We start from the raw sequence: 27,181 nt of genomic DNA, 5'->3' as shown, positions 1-27,181 counted from the left end.
TAGTATATAATGCTGGAAAAAGACACAAGTCCATCAATTCCAACCTTTAACCCCTTCAGGACTCAGCCTATTTTGGCCTTTAGGACGCAGACACATTTAACAAATATGCCCTGTGTCACTATAAGTGCTTATAGCTTTGGAACGCTATAAGATATCCAGGGGATTTTGAGATTGTTTTCTCGTGACACAGTGGGGCTCATTTACTAAGGGTGCGCACATCGCATTTTCGTCGGGTTTCCTGGCGATTTTTGAGTTGCGCCGCATTTAACAGGAGTTTTTGGCGCCGGGTATAGAAGGAACGCAATTCAGAGCAGATTTACAAATGTCAAATTGTACAAGCTATATATATACTGGCGGTCCCCTACTTAAGAACACCTGACTTACATACGACCCCTAGTTACAAACGGACCTCTGGATGTTGGTAATTTCCTGTACTTTAGCCCTAGGCTACAATAAAGAGCTATAATGGTTATTAAATGTGTCTGTAATTAAGCTTTATTGTTAATCCTGGTTCTTATGACAATCCAACATTTTTAAAATCCAATTGTCACAGAGACCAAAAAAAATATGGTGGGGTTACAATGATAAAGTATATAGTTCCGACTTACATACAAATTCAACTTAAGAACAAACCTACAGACCCTATCTTGTACTTAACCCCGGGACTGCCTGTATATGTATTTTTTTTAATGTGGACATATAGGGGCTTGTTATTTTAAATGTTGTTAATTTTTAGCATGACCATCTTCTCAAATGCACAACTTTTTTATTTTTCCGGCTGACAAATCTGGTTAGGGGCTTATTTTTGCATGAAGCTTTGTTCATTTTAGTGGTCTTATTTTGGTGCAAGTAACATTTTTAAATAACATTTTTTAAAAGGGTATTAGTTTTTATTTCGGAGCCTTTCTTTGGGTTTTTACGGAGTTGACCATGCTGCCCAGTAACATTTCTGTTTTATTAAACAGATTGTTACGGACACAGCAATACCAAATATGTGGGGTGTTTGTGTTTTTGATTCAATTTTACTGAATAAAAACTAATTTGGAGAAAGTCTTGTTTATTTTAGCATCACCATCTTTTCAGTGGTTCTTCTTAGTGGTCTTATTTTAGAGTGCATAACATTTTTAATCACTTTTTAGAGCATTTTTAAGGGTATTAATTAAAAATGATCTTTTTTTTTTGTGTTCACCGTGCAGCTTTAACAACAATTCTGTTTAATTATACAGATTTTTACGGACACGTCAATACCAAATATGTGTTTTTTTTTTTTGTGTATTTGTGTTTTTTTATATTTTATTAAGTCTTTGTGTGGTACGGATCATTGTTTATAAACAGGTCCATAGTCATGTGCACAGGCTGTTATACCTCTGGTCATGTGATGTCCCACACGTGCAACTGTTTGACTTTACAGTACCACGGATATGATGAGCCGTGCACCAGTGTCACATCATATGACCAGGGATATAATGAGCCGTGCACCAGTGTCACATCATATGACCAGGGATATAATGAGCCGTGCACCTGTGTGACATCACATGACCAGGGATTTAATGAGCCGTGCATCTGTGTGACATCACTTGACCAGGGATATAATGAGCCGTGCACCTGTGTAACATCACATGACCAGGGATATAAAGAGCCATGCACCTGTGTGACATCACATGACCAGGGATTTAATGAGCCATGCATCTGTGTGACATCACATGACCAGGGATATAATGAGCTGTGCACCTGTGTGACATCACTTCCTTTTTGCCTTCGTCTGCCCAGAATACATTCTGCTCCCTCCCAGTGAGTATATAAATTGTCAATAGCCTATGGGAGATGGATTTAAAGTATTGCACCCATTCCTGGCCTCTGCCAAGCGTGTGTTCTGGGATATCCATATAAGGACTATGGTATCACTGGGGGGAAACCCTGAAAATCTGCAGCAGCCAATCACTGCCTGATGTCAATGTTTACTCCTCCTCCTGCTTTCAGGAGGTGAAGGAGCAGGACAAAGCATGTATTTTCATATAGAGAGATAGCTATTATTCCTGATATAGACACAGTCTAAATGGTAAAGAAGAAACTTTGTGACATTTCAACAGAAAAAGAGAAGAGACCAGTGCTATATACTTTAGTTTATAGTATAATTGATTATACGGTTGAAAAAAGATGAGGAAGGGGTTTAGGGGAAGCAATTCTGTATAACATATCTATATAATCAATGTTATTTAGGTGTAAAAAGGCATCTAGACCCTTCTTGAAATTGGGGCCTAGAAACTTCATTGTGTACTTCTGGTGGCTATTACTTTTCTATAATGTCCTCAGAAGTGAGAAAGAGACAAAGTAAATGCGTTAAAATCTGCCTCCCATTCCTATCATTGAGAAGCAGTAGAAGATTGTTTTGGGCTAATCCAACATGGGGAGAAATAAAAGAACTAGACCGCACATCCACTCATCACACAATGATCTATTGCCACCAGGCTACAAACTCGCTTTGTTCTAGCTGATGTAAGAGGTGTAAGCCTTTTGATGAATTAGGAACAGCTTTTAACTATAATTTATAGCACTTTATGTATTAAAGCAATGCGGGAGGCTAAACCCTTCTTATCCCCAAAATGCCCAATTTTCAGAAAAGTGGTGTGAGGGGCGCACAATTTTGTGCAAAAGCCCCTGCATCAAAACTTGCAACTTAATACTTTTTGTTTTTTGTTTTTATATTTCCATTTTTGGAACAACAATTTATGTTATATGTTATTTAAAAAAAAAAAAGGTAAATGTAATCATGTTGACTCTCAGAAATGGGAAAGCTGTCCCTGGATACGACCACCTGGATTCAGGTTGCATTACCACGGGACTGCTGTGTGACATGCAGTAACTCCCAGACATTTCATATGCAAAAAATAATCTAATTTCATTGTGCAATCTTTCCAGCAGAGATGGTTGTATCCAAGGACAACAATCTTGTGTCTAAGGACAATATGACTACATTTATGGGAAATGGTATGCCCACATGTACATTTTTATTTTAGAACATCCAACTAAAGACATGTATGTAAATGGAAGAAGAATTAAATTAAATGTCAATGCCCCGATAAGAATACCCCTTTAAGTCTCTGAGTTATATTATTTATAATACAGGAAATACAGGCCAAAAAATTCAAAGGTGTAATATATTCTTAAAATAGTGAAAGTAAGTTAGTCCCAATGGAGTTACTCAAAATACATTGCAGATTTATCATATCAGGCTGATATGACATCTAATAGTGCAGGAGTTTTTAATATTGCCCACTTTGCCAATGCACAGGATTTCTATTGAACATAATAGCCCATTACAGGAAGGTCTCTACAATAAGGCATCCATCCCTCTTATTCCCCAAGGCCAACATACAGAAGTCTTTATTTTTGGAAAATAAAAGCACAACATTGTCCAATAAAGATGTATGTAATCTAATCTCACCAGAAAACCACCTTCTTAAAAAAAAAACCCTTCGGATCTACAATTTTTTTTTTTTTAGTTTTTTACATTAATTTACTGTAGTATTGTGGATTGAGACTGAAATCTTCACGGAATATCAAACTTACAGAGGGTGAATTAAGTATTGAACACATATTGAATTAAGTATTGAACATATTACGGTAAATATATTTCTCAAGGGGTTACAACTCATCACGCTGGCAAAGAAATGAAACAATGATTCGAAGTCCCTAAATTATGTGTAATAATGAGAAATAATAATGAGAAATGACACAAGAAAACATCATGGAACATATGAAGAAAGAGGGTTGCAAAAAGCCAGTAAAGTCATGTCATCCGCTGTAATCGGTCAGTAATTAGAAAGCAATCCTGCTACTTAGTGAAACATAATATTAGCTGGTTCAACTGATGGCCAATAAAAAGATGTTTCATTACCAAAGTGTCACACAAGAAACATCTCACAATGGGAAAAAACGGGGAGGTGTCTCAAGACCATTGTAACCTTATTGTTACAAAACATTAGGATGACATTTTTTATAGAAGTAGTAGAAACTACTGAAAACTCCAGTGAACACTGTTAGGCCATAACCAAAAAAAGAACCTAATTTTACCATACACTTGTCCATAACCAGGTGCTCCCTGCAAGATTTAGGACAGAGGAGTGAAAAAAAAATCGGAAGAGTTGTCCAAAAGCCAAGGACCACCTGTGGAGAACTACAAAAGGACCTGGAATCATCGAGCACAATTGTTTGACAATAAGTAATACACTCAGCCTCTATGCTTGACCTCAGGTCAGATGTAACCAAAAATGTAACTCTTTGGATGACTTAATACACAATGGGGCAGATTTACTTACCCGGTCCATTCGCGATCCAGCGGCGTGTTCTGTGCGGTGGATTCGGGTCCGGCCAGGATTTATTAAGGTAGTTCCTTCGCCGTCCACCAGGTGTCGCTGCTGCGCTGAAAAGCATCTGAACGCACTGGAGTTCACCGGCTCGGGCTGAGTCAAGGTAAGCCCGACCCGAGCGACACATTTTCCGTTCTTAAATGCGGAGGTTTTTCCGAATACGTTGGGTTTTCGTTCGGCCACGCCCCCCGATTTCTGTTGCGCGCATGCCGGCGCCGATGCGCCACAATCTGATCGCGTGCGCCAAAATCCCGGGCCAATTCAGGTACAATCGCCGCAAATCGGAAATATTCGGGTAACACGTTGGGAAAACGCGAATCGGCCATTAGTAAATGACTCCCAATATGTTGGCCAACAGACACTTCCTATCACCCACAAATCACTGAACCAACAGTGAAGGTGGAGAACATCACGGTGTGAGGGTAATTTTCAGCATACATCATGTGATTAAAGGAAGGATGAATAGACAAATGTACTGAGACATTTTTGATAAAAAAAAATCTGCTGCCATCTCCCAAGATGAAGATGAAACTAGGGTGGACATTTCAGCAAGACACTGTCAAGGAAACTCAACTGGTTTTAGAGAAAGAGGATAAAGTTCTTAGAATTCCCTCACCCGACCTGATTCCATCAGAAAGTCTATGGAACTAAGTAACTAAAGCTCAGAGCTCATAGAAGGGGCCCACAGAACCTTCAGGATGAGAAGAGTGTCTGTGTGGAAGAATGGGTCAAAATCCCACCAATGCATGCCACTAGTTTCTTTATACAGGAGGAGCCTTGGTACAAAGACTTTTGTACCATTTTTTTTTTTTTTAATAAGCGTGTTCAGTACACCTTCCTTGTGTCTTTTCTCATTATAAGGCAACCAACCATAACTTGGGCTGTGCTTAAGTGGCTAGCATTGTCCTCATTTACTTCTGCTGGCTCATGCCCACTGCCTTGGGTTCCACTGCCAGCACCAAAAATTATAGAGCAGGTCCGATTCCTGCCTTAGTTTGAGGCCTGGACAGTCTTTTTCTATTGTCATTGGTGTGTGAGCGGCGCTCAGCGGCTGATGACAGACAGGCTCCAAACAAGGTGTCACAGCCTGGAAAACAAGGGCAATTGGGAATTCGTCTCACACACAAGGGAGTAGAAACTGCGGCCATGTGTGTGAGCCCATTGAGATACATTGGGGCTCATTTACCAAGGGCTCCGCGGCCGCACTTTCCATTTTGTGCCAAATTCCGTTGGGATTTTGGCGCACGCAACCGGATTTTGGCGCTGGCTTTCACGCGACAGAAATCGGGGGTGTGGCCGTCGGAAAACCGGACAGATTCAGAAAAACCGCAGAATTTAAAAAACGAATTGTGTCGCAAAATCAAGCACTCACATGCACCAGGAATAGGTTGGTGAACTCCGGCGGACCTCGGCGCAGCAGCGACACCTGGTGGATATCTTGCGCACGACCTTAGTGAATGGCCGGAAGACCTGAATCCTCGTCGGAGAACGCGCCGCTGGATCGCGACAGCACCGGGTAAGTAAATGTGCCCCAAAGTGTTGTGTGCTATCTGTAGAAACAACAGCTGGTACTAGAATGTGTGCAGGAGGCTAATTTGCATAACTTTTATAAATCTATATTTCCACTATCGAAGGATATAGAGTTATAATAAACTGAGGAATTTCTTACTAGGACACATCTATGGTAGATGTCCTATAACCCCTTAACGACCTGGCCCTTTTTTGTTTTTCTACATTTCCATTTTTCACTCCCGTGAGCCCTCTCCATGCACCCGCAGCCGATGCGTGATGTGCTTTTACATCACAGGTTGTTAAAGGGTTAATAAAAAGTGATAAAAAGGTTGTACAGTCCCTAAAATGGAAACATTTTATATCACATCCTGTGAAAAATGGCACCTTACACAAGTCCATACACCGAAAAGTTATTGGCCACAGAATAATGAACAATAAAGATTTTTTTTCTTTATAAGAGACTTAATTTTTTTTTAATCTAATAAAACATAATAAAACCTGTTTACATTTAGTATCCCTGTGATTGCACCTTCCCAAAGAAGTAGAGGTGACCATTGGTGTAACTAGAAGCTGATGGGCCCCAGTGCAAAATCTGTGCCAGGCCCCGACTATAATGTATGGTTTATAGTAATAGTCTTCTCATATGGGAAAGTGACACCATAAGGGCCCCCTAAACCTCTTGGGGCCAGGTATGATCGCACCCTCTGCACCCCCTCAAGCTACGCCCCTGGAGGTGACATCTGGAACGCACAGTAAAACCGCAAAAACAGGGCTCAAAAGAAATTGATGCAAATGTGTTTTTCCTCAATTTCACTGCATTTGGAATTTGTTCCCAGCATGGGATATTAAATTCACTAGGAAGTACAATGTGTTTTGCAGAGACCGAACCCTCATACAGCTCCGAAAAAATGGATTTCTGAAAGTGGGGACCGAAAAATGGAAATGCAAAAAACAAGATCAAAGTTAGTTCATTGAATAATGCAGGGTGCAGGCCTGACTCCTTTCCCTCCTGGCCCTGTCCCATGTATAACAGAATCATATGTGACTGGAGTGTTCCTTTAAGAGGTTAATCAGAATAATTAGAACGTTAGGGCCTGTGGAAGAAGGAGAGTGAAAACTGTCATGATAAAACCCCAGAAGAAATGGGTAAAACTTATAACCCTCCTGAGGTGACTTTTATTAACTTGGCTTCTTATAATGAACCAAATGTCCCCGCTGGACACTGACTGTCACCCATGGTTGAGCAGTATTCACACTGCTCGGTCAATTTTCCGCCTAGTCTATGGTGCCGTTAGAAACTACATCTCCCATGATGCTTTGGGCGGCAGCAGGAAGTGTCGTCACCGCGCGGCCAGGCTGGGGAGTGGCGCAGCAGATGCAGGTAAGCTGCTGGCACCGTGCGTCTATACGGGAGGGTGATGTGACCCGCGCAGTGTCCGGGGGTGGGCGGCAGGTAATGGCCGGGTGTGTAGTTTGTGTGTACAGGGATGGGACGTGTCTCTTGTACACAGCGATGTATACATGGCCGGGCACAGTCTCCACTATCCAGCACCTGTCATGTGACTGCAACCAAACCCCCATTAGCTCTAATAAAGAGGCGTGGCCAGGGCTGCAGGTGTGCCGTGTCACCTGCCCCAGGGCAGCAGTATAGGGCAGCCAGGTGGGTTTGGGCTCTGACTCTGCAATGTATTTGCTTTTGTGTTTGGAAATGCATCACAAAATCATCGGATGAAACAAAACGCCCCAAATCCACGGCACGTGTTTTGCGTTGTTAAAAGGTAAACCACATGTTGCCTGTTACCAAATGCAGGGGTTTTGGTGAAAATGATCTCTTACACCTCCACGGAGCCTCAGAGCTGCGCTCTCTTACATACAGGTCATTAGTAACGCCCTATTCATACACACAGGAATCTCAGCCCCCCCATGAGTAGACCCCAATTCACACTTGTCCACCTCCAAACCGCAGCGTCCTAACTGAAAACAAGTGGTGATTCAGGGTATGCAAAACGTGGCTCGATTCCTGGGGGCGTAGCATACAGACAGGCGGAGAAGGGGAACGCCCCTCCTCTATTGAAAGCCGAAGGACCAACCCACAAATCTTGCACAATATACCACGGGTCCTTTGTTTTGTAGCGCTTTGACCAGACGCAACCGGATCACTGGGGCCCCATACGATGGTACCTCCAACAATTCGTTTACCTGCATCACTTTATGGTGACAAAAAATTTCACATACAACCTATAGCGGGCGTTTATCATATCGCTCCGTCCACACACTGTAGGGTAAAGGCTACGCCACAGTATGGAAAACGCAGCAGCCCGCAAACACAATTGCTTGCTTTGCGCATTATTTCAATGCCTGCACGCCAGTTTATGGTGTAGAAGCACAGATAAATTTCCCACCATATATAAAAACATTGTTTCAGCAATTGCTGCAGTTTGGGTCGAAATCTGCCGGAATAAAGAAAACATAGATGGCGATCAGTTTTACGGACCATGTGTTTTTTTGCAATTTTTTGTGCTGCGTTTTTAATTTTTTTTTTTTTTGCTGCATTTAGATTCCCCCGCTAGTGGCCCCCCAGCCTATGACCGTATTCTTCTCAGTGTTTTCCACAAATTTATCATGCAATGTCCGACATAACACCCCATGTTATAGGCGCACCAAAAAAAGTGGTGCACTCTGTCAGAGCAGTGCAGGGGGCACCTGATACATGAAGAACGGGCGTCACAAATCCTGAATCTGGTCGCCCCCTGCACACTACACAGGCAACTGCACATAGTTTTTAGTAAATGTGCCCCTATGTATTCTTAGCTGTGTGATGCTTTTTACTAACTTTTTGCTCCTGTGTAAAAATAATTTATCCGGTAGGAGGGACCAGGAAGCAGTGACTTTACACCTCCTTCCAGTGGCGCTTCAAGGCAGGGTCTCTTAATCCCCAGAGTTAGGCTGGCACACACCATCGTGCTCAATATGTGGAAATAACCATGTGTTGGTCGGATTCCCCAGAACCAGCACAATGCTGCGTATGGGAGCCCTTGTCATAGTGAAACATGTTGCAAGGATTCTCGTCCCCAGCACTGTGCTTGGTCTAGGGAATGTAATCGGCACAAAGTTAGATGAAGCACGTGGTGAGTCCCGGGTCTAATTCACATGCTGCAATGACTGGAGTAAATATTGACTCCCTCATGATCAGCATGTGGCGCTGGGAGCAGATGGCTCATGTCCCTGTAGCTGCTTGGAGGTAAATCTAGAGACATAGACAGTTTGAAGCAGCGCTACGTGGACATGGAGACAACTGCTCCAGAGGCTTAAAGGAAATGACCACAGGATGGAGGATTGTAAACCAAGCACACTGACACACTGTTGTGCGCCCCCTCTGGCAGGACCTGCTCTTCTTTTAGCTTCTTATGCCCTGGGTTTTAAAGAAAAAAAAATATTATAGCCCCTACAAAGCTGGAATTTAATTTAATTAAGTGGAATTAAAGCTTCTTGGGGAATGGAGGATGTGTCCCTTCTGCCTGCTTTTAATCTGCGGTTTCAGGACCTTTGGAGGACCTTCAAAGGTCCTCAAATGGCTCTTGTGTACATGTGAATTGAGAGCATGAACAGATGTACCAGGATTTCATGGGTGAAAATCTGGTGGGTGGTTTGGGTGGCCATTTTCCCCATAGAAAGCTTGGGCCCCGGGCTACCACTCAAACTGCCTATATTACAATCCACTACTGTAGTTGAACCTGAGGGGTCCAGACTCCATAGGAGTTAATGCAGCATGGAGTCCCTTGGGCTCATTTGCCTAATTTAAGTCTTTTTTTTTTTCTTAACAGCAAGAGGACTTGTCACCCAGAAATTCGGCACTGGAAGTGCTAAAACTCTTAGTGCTAAAACAAATGCAGCAGTGTTAGAGTGATTGGAAACCTCCGATAACGCTAACTAACACTGTGGCGGAGTACAATGTAAACGCCGGACCACACTCAAAGCTGTCCGGTGTATTCATGAGGGGGCGATCCGAGGCGCTGCTTCTCCCCCGGACCATCCCGCTTGCTCCATAGGCCAGCACGTCCTCTTTTAGCAACTTAAATAGCAGACCCTGCCAGAGGGGGCACACACCAGTGCCTCAGTGTGCTTGGTTTACAATACTTCATCCTGTTAGATTTTAAAATACATCAAGATAAACCAGACGCTGTGACTGTGGTAATCCTCGTATATTTGTTAGTCACTTTCCTTTTAAAATCAACAATTATGCTAATGAGCAGGAGAGGCTCTGGAGTTGTTACCAGAGCCCCTATGTGCTGCAGCATTACAGGCTATTACAATGAGCAGGGCATGTCTCCCTCTCCCCCTGCTCTCTTCATCCTCCCACTGTCTGTGTAATCCAGCAGCAAGAATTACAGGGGGAGGAGAGACCTGCACTGCTCATTGTAACAACCAATGAAAAGACATCACTGAGGGGCTCTGGAAACACCCACTAGAGCCCCTCAGGTTCATTCTCATAATTTTAAAAGTTTATTTTAGAAAGATGGAGGCGATGGATAACAGATGATTAGCACAGGCACGGTTCCTGGATCTGTGAGGAAGTGTTCCTAGTTTATCATGACACCATTCAGATGAATGATTTTACTTTGGTTTCTCACTGAAAAAAAGAGTCTCAATCCACATTCCATTGATTTCCGTAGGAATTTAACATGTGACATCTCTTACATTCTGACATATGAAATGCCCTACATTCCCCCATGGAATCTGCACCAAACCTATAGGGCAGTGGTGGCGAACCTATGGCACTGGTGCCACAGGCGGCACTCGGAGCCCTCTCTGTGGGCACCGGGGCCATCACCCCAGCATGAAGTTCACCAGACAGGACTTCCTACAATGATAGGTGAATTTGCCCTCCCCCTTTCAACTGTGTTGGTGTCTTTAGGAGGCTGAAGGATTGAAAGTTGTCAAAGAACAAGGAGAAATATATTACTGCTTAAATTGCTGCGCTGGCAATTGTTAATAATTAAGTGGCTTTTGGTTGAAGTTTGGGCACTCAGGCTCTAAAAGGTTCTCCATCACTGCTATGGGGGATGATGGTCACAATGTGATGGACATATTGTTATAATAGTCTTATCAGGGCTCACAACATACCAGGATATAAAATGAGACAAGTGATCTGATTGGTCGCTCTGAGAGACCCTTAAGCATTGTTATGGGGGGGGGGGGGAGACTGATTTCTGATCTGAATTGTTGGCGCCATTGTTTGCTGGCGGAGCTAATACTTATTTTGGGCAGTTAGCCCTAGAAATACACTATTAGAGGCAGCACGTCCTTCCTGGGGGGATGTTTCTTGCTTATGTAAGACTGACATAAACTCTGTATGAGATGTTTCTATTCAGCAACACCAGCAGTTTACCGAATAAAAACTAAAAAAAAAACGTGTCATTAATTTATGTGAAGCGACAATTCCTCTGCGGGCCGGCGCGGGCTTCTGCACACATTGCTAATTCTAGGCTCCAGGTGATGCCGAGTAACAAGCAGACATAACAGGTCACGTATTAGTTATGCACGGCTTGTATGTAATTCCACAGCTGGAGCGCGCCCACAATATTAACACGTTTCCTCGCGCCATTTCTAAAGCATGACCCGAGGTGAACGATTTATCTGTTAGCGAAAGGGAATATTGTAGCTGCCAACAGATCGCTCTTGTTTTGAGCTTTCAATGATGTCGCTAAATTGCTGTTATCGCACGGAGCTGCTGGCAGGGGTAGAGCTGTAAGTGTTCAACTGTGAGATTAGCTAAGACGCAGCTACGCATTGCTTCTCTCTATTAGTTTTGCCTCCGTGTTTCTTAAATGGTCGCTGCGTACACACGGCTTTCCATGATTTGAATCCTCAAATAGGTATTCTAGATTAGTCATTTGGGAGTAGGTTACTCCTGCAGAATCTTCAATGTCACCCGGCCTACCCAAGCTGCAGTACTACAGTATGGCAGGGTATGGGGACTTTAAACATCATCTATCGGACATTGTAATATATGGTGTAAAATGAGACCGCTTCAGGTCTTTGTCTCATAGTAACTGATCGGCGACCCCCCCCCCCTTCCCCCCGATGACCTCACGGGGGGGCAATCAAATCCATTATGTCGCCACTGGGATTTACATGCCTCCAGCAAAGCATTTACATGGTTAACTCCTGCGATCCTTGCCAGCACAGACAATGGGTGTTACTGGTGGGTGTTTTCTGCAATATGCAGCAATCATCCACCTTGTATGGGGAGGGCTCAGCCTGTGAGCCCTCTCCATACACCCGCAGCTGACGTGTGACCTACTATTACATCACATATTGGTAAGGGGTCAAAGGGGTCGTCCACTTTCATCAAATTTTTTATATGGTTTGTGTAAGGAAAAGTTATACAAATTTCCAATATGCTTTCTGTGTCAATTCCAGATCTCTGCTTGCTGTCCTGCTATAGAAAGCTTCTATGTTTACTTGCAGTGGATAGAAATCTGTCCATGTGATCTGATGGACATGGAGCGTGTGGTAATGACGACTCGTGCGCCTCATTCACATCACATGGACAGATTTCTGTCCACTGGAAGTAACATAGAAGCTTTCTATAGCAGGACAGCAAGCAGAGATCTAGAAAACCATGAGCAATTGATACAGAAAGTATATTGGAAAATTGTAAAACATTTTCTTACACAAATCATATCAAATATTTGCTGAAAGTGGATAATCCCTTTAAGCTCAGAACAGTTCAGTATCAGGTTCTGTAATTTTGGGTCCTGAAGTATTTATTTTGTTCTACAGATCCCGTTGGAGCAGAAGAGAGGGTACTCTTTGAATAGATGTGTGGGGCCATCATGAACTGTCCATATGTGGCATTTCTACATCTCCAAGGGCTTCTAAATTATTTGATTTTGTCCAATGAATTATGTTATGATCAGATGGGATTTGAATCCACAACCTCCAGTCTCCTTTTGCAATAGAATTACAGTGATTTAACCACTACCCTTTACACTTGCCTACGTATATCTATATATGATACATTTTATATTCACATTACCAGGACAACCTTTACAATACAGGCCTACTTAAGGACACCCCACGTACAGACGACCCCTAGTTACAGACGGTAGCCAATGTGACCTCTGCTGATGCTCTCTGGATGCTTTACTTCAGTCCCAGGCTGCAATGACCAGCTGTAAGGTGTTTGTAATGAAGCTTTATTGATAATCCTTGGTCCCATTACAGCAAAAAAAATTAGAAAATCGAATTGTCAGTGGGACAAAAAATGTTTTTGGTCTGGATCCACAATTATAAAATATACAGTTCCGACTTACATACAAATTCAACTTAAGTATAAACCTTTGGAACCTATACTATATGCAACCCGGCGACTGCCTGTAGATATAACAAAAACGAAAGCTTTCCGTGCAAAACACTGGTTGGTTGTTACCGATCGCATGCATTTCACTGGAAACACTGATGTGATCGTGCTGAGCCCCACCACCAGAATGTTTGCATTTCTGTACCCTAAACATTTTGAATTCAGATGAGAATATCGTATCGGTATCAGGTTACTTCTCTTAGTATCGTATTGCACTCAAAATTCTAGTATTGGAGCAACCTTGTCCACAATACCGCTGTGCTTAAAGCCAAACCCAAATGGAACCTGGACTAAAAGCCATACGCTTCCAGCTCATAGGAGTCAGGGTATCTCATAATTGTAAACACAGGTAAAGGTTTGGGGAAACGGGGTAGGTAGCAGAAACTCCCTACATCATGTAAAACCACGATGCTTATAGTCCTGTCCCGGAGCGGTGTTCAGGCCATGAAATGTGGCCACCATACATTCCTGTAAATAAGCCCTAACTTTAACGTTTGCACTCTTGCTTGAAAACAAAACAATACATATATTTATTAATTGTTCTAAAAATATTTAGTAAACATATTTTTTTGTCCCCTCAGGAAACCATGGCTTCTGCCCCATCTGTAAATGTTGATGGCCTTCGAGAAGTTCTTGAGTGCCCCATATGTATGGAGACATACACGGAGGAACAGCTGAGGCCAAAGCTCCTGCAGTGTGGTCACACCACTTGCAAACAGTGCCTCGAGAAGCTTTTAGCCAGTACTATTAACGGAGTGCGTTGTCCTTTCTGTAGTCGGGTAACGCGTGTCACAAATTCCTCTCAGTTGACTGATAACTTGACTATTTTGAAAATTATGAACACTGCAGAACTGGGCCAAGCTGTGACGGGGTTAATGTGCAAGCTGTGCAACCAAAGGCTACCGAGGAGGTACTGCAAAGATTGCGCTTTAGTGATCTGTGAAGTTTGTGGAGAAGAGGCGCATCATTCTCCAGATCACATTCTACTTTCAATGGCCGATGCGGCAAATGAGCGAAGGCAAAGTATTCAGGACAAGCTGTCTAGCCTTAGACAGTCCATTCAGGACCTGCAGAAGAGGAAATCCTCTCTAGACAGCCTCTCCTCACATGTCAAGTGTAAGTACAAATTGGTTATGCAGGATTACAGTAAAGAGGAAATCAATGTACAGGAGGAGCTTGCACGATCACGCAAGCATTTTACTTCGTCTTTGTATGAAGTCGAGAAGTTAAACAATCAGGTTCTGGACGAGCAAGCTTACCTTCTCAGCATAGCTGAAGTACAGATTGTGTCACGGTGTGACTACCTCATGCTAAAGATGAAACAATCTGATCTTGCTCTTTTGGAGGAGTCTCTCGAGGAAGAAGAACCCAACCCAGTAGCTAATTTACCACAAAACTTGACACTACAAGATGTAGAGTTTCTCAAGGTGGGACATGTTGGTCCTGTGCAGGTAGGTCAGGTAATCAAGAAAACTCACAATATAAATTTTGATGACCCTAATCCAGACGAGTTTCCCATGGCTATGAACAGTGACGTGGAGCCATTGCCAGAAGATGCAAGCCATGTTCAGCCTTGTACTTCAGCGCCCATTGTCCAACTTGTGGATACTGCATGTAGCTTACAACAATGTCAGTTTCTGAGGAAGATGGGATCAAAGGGTAACATGCCAGGAATGTTTAATCTACCTGTCAGCATCCATGTGACAGCCCTGGGTGAGGTGCTAGTGGCTGACAGGGGTAACTACCGGATTCAGGTGTTCAACAGAAAAGGGTTTTTGAGAGAAATAAGACGTAGCCCTACTGGAATCGATACTTTTGTGCTTAGTTTCCTTGGGGCAGATCTTCCCAACTTGATTCCTTTATCCGTAACTATGAACTGCCATGGACTTATAGGCGTGACAGACAATTATGATAACTCTGTAAAGGTATATACAATGGAAGGCCACTGTATTGCCTGCCACAGAAGTCAACTAAGCAAACCATGGGGAATCGCTGCCATGCCTTCAGGTCAATTTGTTGTGACTGATGTGGAAGGAGGAAAGATATGGTGCCTGACTGTAGACCGGAGCCTTGGAGTTGTCAAATACAGTCGACTGTGTAGTGCTGTGCGGCCAAAGTTTGTCACATGTGACCAGCAAGGGACTGTATACTTCACTCAAGGATTGGGTCTAAATCTGGAAAATCGTCAATATGAACATAACCTTGAAGGGGGGTTTTCCATTGGCTCAGTGGGAGCTGACGGGCAACTGGGTCGTCAAATAAGTCACTTTTTCTCAGAGAATGAAGACTTCCGTTGTATTGCAGGAATGTGCGTTGGTGCACGGGGAGACTTAATTGTAGCTGATAGTGGACGGAAAGAAATTATTCATTTTCCCAAAAGCGGAGGGTATAGTGTCTTAATTAAAGAGGGACTGACCTGTCCCGTTGGAGTCTCTATCACTCCTAAGGGTCAGCTGTTGGTGCTAGATTGTTGGGATCACTGTATTAAAATTTACAGTTACCATACACGCAGGTATTCCTCACCTTGATACAAGTTGGTGTAGATCCCTTAGGCCTCGTGCACATGACCGTATAGTCTTTTCTGTTCTGTATATACGGCTGTATTCTGGCTGTAAATACAGGACGTATTGCAATTGCATGGCAACGTATTGTACCGTGTCCGTATAAAATACGGTGGACTGGCAGATGATGGATGGCTGACTATTGGCTTCCGACGAATGCCCCTCCTACTGGTTCTGGATACTGCACATATTTACGGCAGTATACGGTGCACAGCCATATGCAGCACATATTTAGCCCATATTTTATAATTTCCCATTGTCTATGGGCCGTACGGAATGGAAATATGGTGGAAAATAGGACATGCGCTATATTTTTATACGGCTTGCGTACGGTACGGTGAACAATACAGCCATGTACATGGATGGCCGTATTACCTATTGGAATGCATGAGGCCATATTCCAGCCGTATAAATGACCGTTTTTATACGGTTGTGTGCATGGGGCCTTACACTGCTGATCTAGGGCAGTTAGAAAATAAAGGTGCAATCTATAAACCACTTAGCATTTTCCACTTCAAGTCATAATCGAAGGGAAGCGATTGTACCATATTCCCACCACCACATGTACAATGCATTCTCCTTAAGGTTTTTAACATATACTAGAGGCTTTCAGGTGTCAATAGGCAAAAGAAATCAATGGTCTTTATTGTAGGGAGTATCGCTCTAAAATTATATTCTACTTTCCAACATCAGCTCTTATCATGTCCGCTATTCTTTCTATATCGATTGGTAAAACATCTCTTGCTAACGCTAAGGAAAAAGCGGTTCAAAAACCTCCACCGGCCTTGGCTTTGTTCAGGCCATAAAGAGAACCCTGTAGTGAGTGGTTCGCGTACCAAGTATTATTGACTCTTAATTTTGCAGCGATTTACATCCCAAAGCGATGTCCGCAGAGAGTGCGCCTTATGTGCACTTTATCATATGTAGCAAATGTTTGTTTTGATGTTATATATGACTCTGTTCACACCACGCGGTTTGTTGCAGGGTTTTTTTTAGGTAAAAAATGGATCAGGAATAGGAGGAATATCATCCGTACAGGAATGACGCATGCGGCATCTGTGCAGTGTTCTCCCAACCTTGTAGTATATCTAGCCGCAGCGCTCTAGCCTAAGGGACCTGTATGATGACAATGTATGTAAAATTGTAACAAGCTGTGCGCTGTGACACCTTCTCGTGCTTAATTTTTTATACAGATCAGATTGTTTAGTAAATATTTACTCCATTTCAGATTCTGTTGGTTTATGTTATGTGGTCATAACAACGCTAAGGGCTTATTCAGACTTGCTTGTCCTCCTAAAACGCGGAAGTGTGATATAGGTGTTCAGTCCTTATTATATCTGCATCTGTTCTTTCACATACGCAGAGAAGCCAAATGGCTTTCTAATAAAAAAAAAAAAAAAAACAGATGTCATCTCCGTGTGTGTGTTTTTTTTTTTTTTTTTTTTTTTTTTACGGTTCCATTGACTTCTGTGGAGATCCGTTGTCTGCATGTGAGAAATAATATAGTGCAAGCTGCAATTCTTTTCTCACGGTCTGCACATCAGTGAAAAAAAAAATCTGATGTGAACAGACCCATAGAAATCAATGGGACAGTATTGTTATCTCTCGAAAAAAAAAAAAACAGATAGCATGCTGATGTCAAAAACACCCGTCTGAATGACGGAGGGAAGCACTGGTGACACGTAGAACACTGTATAGTAAAGTCACAAATAATACAGCAATCCCTTGTTAGCTTCTGTCTATTTTAGCCCAATTTGGATCATTTTGCAATTAAAAATGTCAGATTGATTCGAAAAGAAATTCCATCAGCCTTGCATTTTTTTTTTTTTGCCCCTTTCCATGGGCTGCTCATGTGGCCTTGTGGCCTTATACCGCCCTTCCCTTTAAAAAAAAAAAAAAAAAAAAAAAAAACACTATTACAGCAATAGTGAAATATAATTGTCTGGTATACCCGCCACTCCTTCAGCCTGGGAGTTGAGTCACAGCTAAATGTGCTTGGATCTGTGTAGATGGCGCGGTGGACATGCTGCTATACTAGAGCAAGTAGTTGAATCTTCTTGCATTATCACAGGGTCTTACTTGACTTTGTCACTGTGATTTTCCTGGTCCTACAGGATTGAGTAGATGGACAATCACTTGGGAAGGCAGAAAATGAACTTTGGGTCACAGGGTTTTGAGAGGGAAGACGAGGAGAAAACAAGGGTGTAGGCTGGTGAAAAGCAAGGTAGGTATTGCTCTCATCTCAGGATGATAATTATCTGGTGAACATTATGGCATCCAGTATCCTGCACTTCAGAGTATATGGGACAGTACAGATAGCTTGGAAGGTTCCTGAAGACAATGACTGATGTTTCCAGGGCTCAAAATAGCCAAGGAGACTAATGTTAGGATCAAGGAACTGCTCTGTTTAGGCAACATGTTTCAACCCCAGAACAGAATCTTCTTCAGATCTGGCTTTGAGTAAGATTCTAATGAGTGTAGTATAAGAGGAAATCATCCAAAGTGTCATCATCCAGAAAATCCGCATTGAAGGGAGATGAAAATTGGCTGTATAAAGTCACTGAGGTAGAGAGTTTAGTTCTGAAGTCAAGCTCTCCACATCCCTGAATGCCCCATTCACTGGTCATCATGCATCAGACTTCAGGAGAGTGCGTTGAGTAATGTTTCGTGACATAGGGTTGTCAATTACAGAGAAGGCGAACCTGACTTCAGCGCTGAGCTCTTCATCTCCATGTCAATTTACTTCTCAAAGATGATTTTCCAGAACATGCCACCACACTAGGTCAGGAAAGAAGCACAATCTGTGTTTGTTTGAAAACATAATGGTTTATTCAGTCAATATCTGCTGACAGGTTCCCTTTTAAGTATGGTGTGGTTCAAAGGATATCTTTCAAATGCTCAGTCCTAATTCATACACATGTGCATATGATCTAATTCCCACATATGCCCTAAGTTTGTCAAATATGATAGTGCTGCAGTGTAAGAGCTGGATAACACTTAGCGTTGGTGCCACTGTGGTGGTCTAGTAGCTGTATTTATATCTTAGCCAGTGATGGCGAACCTTTTTGCGAACCCGAGTGCCCAAACTGCAACCCCAACCCCCTTATTTATCGAGAAGTGCCAACCAAAAATTAAAGCAGTAAGTTATTGCTCCCTGTTCTTCAACAACTTTCAATCATATTTGCCTCCTGAGGACAGCAACACAGTAGAAAGATGGAAAACTTGCATCATTTTAGCTTCTTTCCAGTTTCCATCTGTACACAGAGAATCGTGGGGCCAGCAGGAGGTCCTCCAAAGATAACTCGGCCCCGTCTACTCATTCTCCCTCTTCCTACAGTTGTAAGTAGAGAAGTAAGTATCAAAATATGTCTGAAAGCAGCGTCTCTTAAGTGGCTTGCAACTTCAGGAAGATTCTTTGAGTTCTGTCTGGTGTGCTGGGGCGATGGCCCGGGTGCCCACAGAAAGGGCTCTGAGTGCCGCCTCTGGCACCCGTGCCATAGGTTCGCCACCACTGGCCTAGTGTATGGAGTGGTCTTACCCTGTTCTCTCATCTAGTGCCATGTGACGGACAAGCTCGCTAGTGTGGTGGTCTTACCACGCCCTCTTATGCTGTGTTTGGCAGGTTTGCTAGGCAGTGATAGAGTCGGTGAAGACGCGTTGTCTACCTTGAGTAGATCCTGCATGTGCGATGGCAGAGGTATCTCTATGGCTGTGTCCTAGATCAGCATCAATTGGCTCTATCTATAGATAGCAAGTGAGTGAGAGAACCTGAAAAAAGTTCTGGTTCAAATTTAATTTCTGTGTTTGGAATGGAAATTGGATGTTCTTACTGGATCATCTACTCTAGTGCTGAACGTTTTGTCTCTGGGGGGGCTTGAATCTACACTTTTTATTGCAAGCAGTTTAGTCCAGATTTTGTAACAGCTCATCTACAAGATAAAGTAAAAATCCATACAATATTACGACCTAACCTTTGAATCGGAAAGTAATAACACTAGAAGCAAACAGCTACTACATTGATCATGTTTTACCATGGGAACAGATGACACAACTACAATTAACTTATAGTGCCCAACCCACATCATGCACGCAGTGGTTTGTACTACAAGCAGTGACTAACCTCTACTCTATATAACAAAGACATTGGATCTGGTTGACAGCTTTAAAATCAATAATAAGAAACTTATTTTGAGGCTGAATTCACACAATAAATTTTGGCTACATTCATTTGAATATGGAACTGAAGAAACTGCTCTGAATATGGAACTGAAGAAACTGCTCTGAATATGGAACTGAAGAAACTGCTCTGAATATGGAACTGTAGAAATGGCACATTGCCCCCAGCTGTAACCCTGCGTCCATTGTCATCCCATACACTACAATGCAATGATAAGAAACTCTTCAGGCAATATTATATATGGTCAGGAAAAAAACATACAAAGGTGCATAGGTGCTCATCCTCAGGCTAAAAAAACCTTGAATTTATTGGTATTTAAAGGGAACCTGTCATCAGCAATTCATCTTATAAACCACAACTAGTATATTGTCAGGCTGTGTCATACCTTCTACTGTCATAGTCCACTGTGGTGGCATCATCCAGAAAATCAACTTTGAAGTGAGATGTAAACTGGCTGTATAAAGTCAAGGAGGTGGAGAGTTTAACTCTGAAACCCTTTTCCTCTGTGATTGAAATTGTGCATCAGATTTCAGGAGATCTGGTTACTGATGTCTCTGGATGCAGGACCATCAATTACATTAAAGCAGGCTTTCTGAGGAAGAGAGAGCTTGACTTTAGTGTTAGAATCTCCGCCTCCTTGACTTTATACAACCAATTTACATCTCACTTCAACCTTGATTTTCTGAACGAAGCCAGCACACTGGGGATCACGGAAGGCAAAAGTAGTCTATGGGTCCGCAATAAAACAAAGAAACATCAGTTCTTTTAATTTGATGAGGCAGAAAAACCAGGGCTGATGTTTTCGGAGCAATGTCAAACCTGCATTTTTTTTTTTTTTTTTTGCGACCATGGAGACAAAACGCAACGGATGCACAACTGAAGCTGAGCACGGACGGCAATGTGTACTTTGCATTACTTAGTGATCAAATTGCTTTTCAACAATGCCATATCTGGCACAATCTTAAAGAGGTGACTCCCCTACCCTTACACCAGCCACACCTTCCATACAACTTCTAGTGAGGCTTAAATAAATGAATAACTTGGTTTCACACAAGATAATTAACGTTAATCAGACTTGCCCTGAAAAGCTCCTATGCATTACAAAAAATCATATATTTGCATTCCTTATCTTCTTCTTTTCATATACCGAAAGTGCAGTGAGCGGGGATATAATTGGTCTAATGTCTTTGGTGTCCTCTGCAAGAGCCAGAATCTGGGAAGTAGTGATAAGGAACATCAGCTTCTCAAACTGAGCAGACACCAGGGACTGGAGACAAATTAAACCTATTAATAACCAGTTAGGAAACACACAGATAGGTAGAATTAACAGTGCCATGAGACCCCCTAATGTCACCTGATTTCTCATACCTCCGCTCATTTCAGCACTGGTATTATACTTAACTGAATGTAGCACAAAGTGTGATAAAGTTTTGTACTACAGGATGACTTACTGATTATAACATTGGTGGGCTGACAAGGAATAATGTTAAACATTAGTTGTTAAAGCCTCATGCACACAACTATATATGGTAGCCGTGAGGTAGCCGCACAAATTACATTTAGCTTACGACCACCAGTGACTTCTATTAAGTACGGTCACTTTCATTAATCTGCCACATATATACATTTCTTCAGTTAGATGCTGTTAAAAAATATGTACCTGTGTGAAGATAATTTCCCATAAATGTAGTGATATGGTCCGTTAGAAACAAGACTGTGTCCTTGGATACGACCACCTCTGATAGGGTGATTGCACAAAGAAATAAAAGGTTTTTGTATATGAAATGTCTGGGAGTTACTGCAGGTCCAACAGTAATGATTGCTGAATCCATGTGGTCAGGCAGGGCTCAAGAACGCATGTCTGGCAATTGCTGCCAAAATGTAAGGTGGTCGTATCCAAGGAAGCTATCTCTTTTCTAATTCTACATTATTTTTAAATGCCCAAAAAAGTTTGCATATGCAAGACTGGCACTCCAATCGCTAAAACATCTTCATAGTTTATTCCATGTACGTTTAAAAAAGGTGCATAGTACAAAGGACCTATGCGTTTCGAACGATACAATTTTTATTCGAAACGCGTAGGACCTTTTGTACTCTGCACCTTTTTTAAACTTATATGGAATAAACTACGAAGATGCTTTAGCAATTAGAGTGCCGATCTTGCATCTACAAATCTTTTTTGGCATTTACATTGGGATCTCCGACAAATCTCTTGGAGGACTCGTGCACCGGACTACACAGATGATACTACGCCCTGGATCTGTTGGTTCACCAACATCCAATTGAAGAAATGTTTAAATATGACTAATAATTTAAATTAAATGTGAATGCCCATATGGGAATACCCCTTTAAGAAACGTTCCAGAAAGATTCCTGTCACTTGGCCAGTTACCATTGTTTGGTCCTCTTCGTTGAAGGGACAATGATGGAATGTAAGGATGTTCCCTTTGTAACTATATGCGCTCCCATTCCACCCTTATACTTCTCTGCACCATTTTTGTGTTTTTGTACCTCATACGTTATAAAGGGACACATTCATCTTGTCCAGTTTTCTCCACTTGCCCTACAGCTGTTTACCTACCCATGAATGTAACCTATCCTGATCTGTGCCACTAGGGAATTTCCTCTGCATGTTCTCTCCATCTGTTTCTCCCAGTATTTTAGATCTGAAAATTCTTTTCGCATCTGATGGTATGAAGGCAATTCTTAGGCTTAACATAAGGATTCCCTCTGGCGGTGTTTGCTCCTCTCTGCTGAGGGTTAAGGTTAAAGAAAAGACAATTCCTTCGACTCTGCATTTCAGTATAGCCCTAAGCTCCATCCAATGATAAACCGGTGGGTGCTCCCCTACTACATGACAACTGTTGATTTATCATTATATTCTGCAAGGTAAAAACCACTGCCATCTGTTCATGTCTAGTCATTAACTGTACACTCTACAAGACATTGCTAAGGACAAAAAGCTAGAAATCATAAAGTAAAGAAATAGATTTCACAAAAACACCAGATCTTAGTCTTTTTTTTTCTCTTAACTAAACATAGAATTTACTGGTATGAGCACATGGCTATAATACAGACCCATTCTGTACATAACTGTGATATAGGACCCATAGGAAACTGTTCTGGACCTCCATATACCTCTTTTTGTATATATTTATATATTATACATTAGTAGTCATCCGTAGAAGCACAGAACTGCAAGAACGTAATGTTGCCTTTCTGACACTGTATTGTGAGACACTGTATAATTCCCTTTTATTATTAATGATTTCTATCTACTGGCCATGCATGTGTATGGGGGAATTAGCAGAGATAGAGATGGCACCACTTATACCTCAGTGGAGCCCTATCCTCTACCACAATGTAGTTCCTGGACCAGTGATGTTGCTTTGATGGAATTTCATCCCTGAAGTAAATGATTGGTTATAGAAGTCTCTTTCTATGATCAGGGATTGGCTGCAGTGATGGTAGTCCTTACTGGATCTGGAAGCATAGAGTGATAGGTCATTGTGAAGCATCAGTACCTGAGCTGCTGAGGATCCATTATCTAATTATGCAGACTAAGACACTGTTAAGCAGTATTCATACATTTTCATTCATATCAGTGTCTTGAGGACAACGATGCAGTAGAAAGAAGGTTGAAAAATTCAGATTATCATTGTAGCTTCCATCCAGGTTCCTCTGAACAGTATGAATTGGGCACCAAGAGCAGGAGGTCCGATGACAATCCAGCTTTCTCCACACCCTTTATGTCCTCCTGTAGTCCCAGGCAGCCAATTTAAATTGGCACTTATCGTAGCACATCCTGGGCTTCCTTGGATTGCAGGGGGAGGCCTTGTCTGGTGAACTTTGATGGGGTGATGGTGGTATCCAAATCTGGGGTGCATCTTATAGTTAGTCCCAAAAATACAGTATTCTATTTACCGTATATTCCGGCGTATAAGACGACTTATGAAGACAGAAAAATCTTCTGTCTTCTCTGGGGTTGTCTTATACGCCGGTAATCGCGACCTCCCGTCGTGTATTCACGGCGGCAGTCGGGTCGCGCTGCATGGAGAGGGCTCATATTGCAGCAAAGGCTTACCGGTAACACCCGCGATCGGTGCTAGCACCGATCGCGGGTGTTATCACAGCGATGGCTGTCGGCAAAGCTGCCAGCAGCCTCAAAAAGATAGCGGCGCCGCCATCTTACCTGGGATCGCCGCTCCCAGTGACGTCATCGGGGGCAGCGATCCGTCTTCATGGTAGTCTCGGGTCTTCCGAAGACCCGAGGCTATTTCGTTTTAACCCCTTCATTACAATGTGCTGATAGCACATTGTAATGAATGAGGAAAATCATACTGTAGTATGGCAGTATATGGTAGGATCGATCAGACAACCTAGGGTTAAAGTACCCTAGGGAGTCTGAAAAATAGTATAAATAAAAATTAAAAAAAAGTAAAAAAAAAAAAAATTATAATAAAAAAACCTAAAATTTCAAATCACCCCCCTTTCCCTAGAACTGACATAAATATAAATAAACAGTAAAAATCATAAACATATCAGGTATCGACGCGTCCGAAAATGCCCGATCTATCAAAATATGATAACGGTTTTTCAATGCGTATAACCCCGTAACGGAAAATAGCGCCTAAAGTCGAAAATGGCACTTTTTTGCCATTTTGAAAAATATAAAAAAATCTATAAAAAGTGATCAAAAGGTCGTACAGTCCTAAAAATGATATCATTGAAAATATTATCAAATTTTGCAAAAAAATTACACCACCCACAGCTCCGTACACCAAATTATAAAAAAGTTATTAGCGCCAGAAGTTGGCAAAATCAAAAAAATAATTTTTGTACAGGAGGTTTTCATTTTTGTAACTGTATGAAAACATTATAAAACCAATACAAATTTGGTATCCCCTTGATCGTACCGACCCAAAGAATAAAGTAGACATGTCATTTGGGGCGCTCAGTGAAAGACGTAATATCCAAGCCCACAAGAAAATGGCGCAAATGCGGTTTTTCACCATTTTCACTGCATTTGGAATTTTTTTCCCGCTTCTGAGTACATGGCATGGAATATTTAATAAAATAAAAATTTAAGCTACAGTATGGTAACATTTACAGTAAAATGGACGATGGTAATGTTGTTGTTGTATGCCTTATGTTTATGAGCGACAGTTTTCCTGCTATATACCTGCATGTCATAAGAATTTAAATTCAAATAAGGACCATGTTAAATTCAAATCTGTTTTTTTTAAAATTTTTACCGGTGTTTTGTATGCGTTGGAAAAGGGGTAGTCTTATACGGCGAATATATCTTAATCTCTATATTTTAACAGGAAAGTAGGGGGGTCGTCTTATACACCAGGTCGTCTTATACGCCGGAATATACGGTAATTATAATAATACATTGTTGGGAGACTTGTGACATGATGTTGTTATCACCAGGCTAGGTTCATACCACATTTTTGTCTGCTGTTGTATATATGGGAGATTCCCAACATATCCGAACAACAATATGTCTCACTGTATGCGTTGTCCGGTTCCTCCCTGAAAGTTGGAGATAGAGCAGAAATGGGCAGCAGGCCGGTATTGGTGTGATTCTGGGTGTTCAGTGTGTTATATGACAGTGACATCACTGTGGATCTCCCTGAGTGTACGCTCAGCGGAGACCAGGGGAAGGTTGCTCTATGCTGTATCCATTCTCCATAGGCTCCAATGGCTTCCATTTGGCGTATACATCGCTCAGCAGGAGAAAGTAGGATGGAAAGACTCTCCTGATGCAGGCAAAAAGCATACCTCTGTCCTATATATGTCTATATATGAGCTCAGTGTACTCAAAAAACATGATGTGAATGTACCCTTAGCGGCACTGCTTCGACACCAAAATTGTGATGAAGCAGCATTCAACAAAGACAACCCCCTTTCTTAAAGTAAAGCTACAAACTAATATATGTGCTTTGGGTCTTGATGTCAGTGTGATGGATGTACAGTATAAAACTTAATGAATGGCCATATAAAACATGCATTGGTTGGGTCTGCCTGAGAGAGTCGCCTCACTGTTAATGCAGCCAAAAAAATAGTGATTTCAGCAGAGCAGTTCCTCAACTATGGTCTATTATTCACTATGTAATTTAGCCCCTCAAATTCTCATTTTACTTATTTCCCTTTCTTTTTCAGAGCATCAGGCATCAGTTTTGACCATAATAAATGGCAGATCCTAGCGAGCAGTGTAACTATACTTCTGTTTGTGTAGTAAGTAGCAGCAGTACTGTGAAAAGTGAAAATTTAAGCCAGGTATGCAGCCCCTGCAAGTGCTTAGGAATATCCATCAGACTGAAGAGATTTCTGCTCTTTGTACTGAACTCTTCCATAGTCCCTCCCCTCTGCTCTGAGTGACTGCTGTAATTATCCAGCCAAACTACTAAGTTACCTGTCTAGAGCCCTTGCAGGAGCTGCAAAGCTGGATTATAGCTTCAGTTTTCACAGTCCTCTCAGGAAGAACAGCAGAGCACTGCAACTTTGTATGGTCAAAACTGCAGACAGATTCCTTTTAGGGTGAAGTTTTGTTTGCTGAAAAACTTTCTAGGTTGTTTTCTGTACAGGAATAACTTGTTCCAATAAATAAATGTGGAAAACTGTAAAACTAGTTACCATGGCGCAATAGACTAAAAAACTGCCTGTAAAATGAGTTGAAATAAAACTGTGCTCCCAAAAGCACAGGAAAAACTTAAATTGTAACTGTACAGTTACTTGACAAATTTTTTTTATCACAGCTGGAGAGAGCCTGAGATTTAGGTCTAATAGATGGACTCATATATCTATCTATACAACACTTTCAGCTTTTACTGAAGTGGGCGGGATTTCCAGGTTGTGACATTAGTGAAGGGCAGTGAGGCCAGAGAACTGAGGGCACAATCAGCTTAGCCAATCAGGACAGGGGCAAGGCAGGGAGCTCTTCCTCATTATCTACTACATCACAAAGAAAACAATATATTAATACATGTCCACCTACACCATAAAACGCCTACATAGGAATAAAAAGATGAACACATGACAACATCACAGTATATGTATGTGTGTGTGTATGTATATGTGCATATGCATTCAAACACATTTCTGCTACATCCAAACACACAGTACTTACAATTCATGGGGCAACTTCCTCCTTGTAACTCGGATGACCCAAATCATGTGATCAGTCACA

General features: G+C 42.0%; 2 protein-coding genes across 6 annotated transcripts in view; one reads left to right on the top strand and one right to left on the bottom strand.

Moving 5' to 3' along the window:
- Positions 1–27,181, bottom strand: part of ASTN2 (astrotactin 2) — a 377,384-nt gene that overhangs the window by 59,361 nt on the left and 290,842 nt on the right. The gene's annotated exons all lie outside the window — the stretch shown is intronic.
- Positions 7,150–17,036, top strand: TRIM32 (tripartite motif containing 32). 5 transcript variants are annotated; one of them, XM_072124957.1, is made up of 2 exons: positions 7,150–7,263; positions 13,830–17,036. In XM_072124957.1, exons 1-2 carry the CDS (start codon positions 7,165–7,167, stop codon positions 15,774–15,776), a joined length of 2,046 nt encoding a protein of 681 aa, XP_071981058.1. In that variant the 5' UTR covers positions 7,150–7,164; the 3' UTR covers positions 15,777–17,036. The 5 variants fall into 5 exon arrangements, with proteins under 5 accessions (XP_071981058.1, XP_071981060.1, XP_071981061.1 ...); XM_072124959.1 differs by lacking the exon at positions 7,150–7,263 and adding an exon at positions 7,278–7,335; XM_072124960.1 differs by lacking the exon at positions 7,150–7,263 and adding an exon at positions 7,325–7,346.

The sequence above is a fragment of the Engystomops pustulosus genome, chromosome 9 (genome assembly GCF_040894005.1).
Source record: "Engystomops pustulosus chromosome 9, aEngPut4.maternal, whole genome shotgun sequence".
In the NCBI taxonomy this organism is placed as follows: Eukaryota; Metazoa; Chordata; class Amphibia; order Anura; family Leptodactylidae; genus Engystomops; species Engystomops pustulosus.
This window is presented reverse-complemented; position numbering and strand designations above follow the sequence as displayed.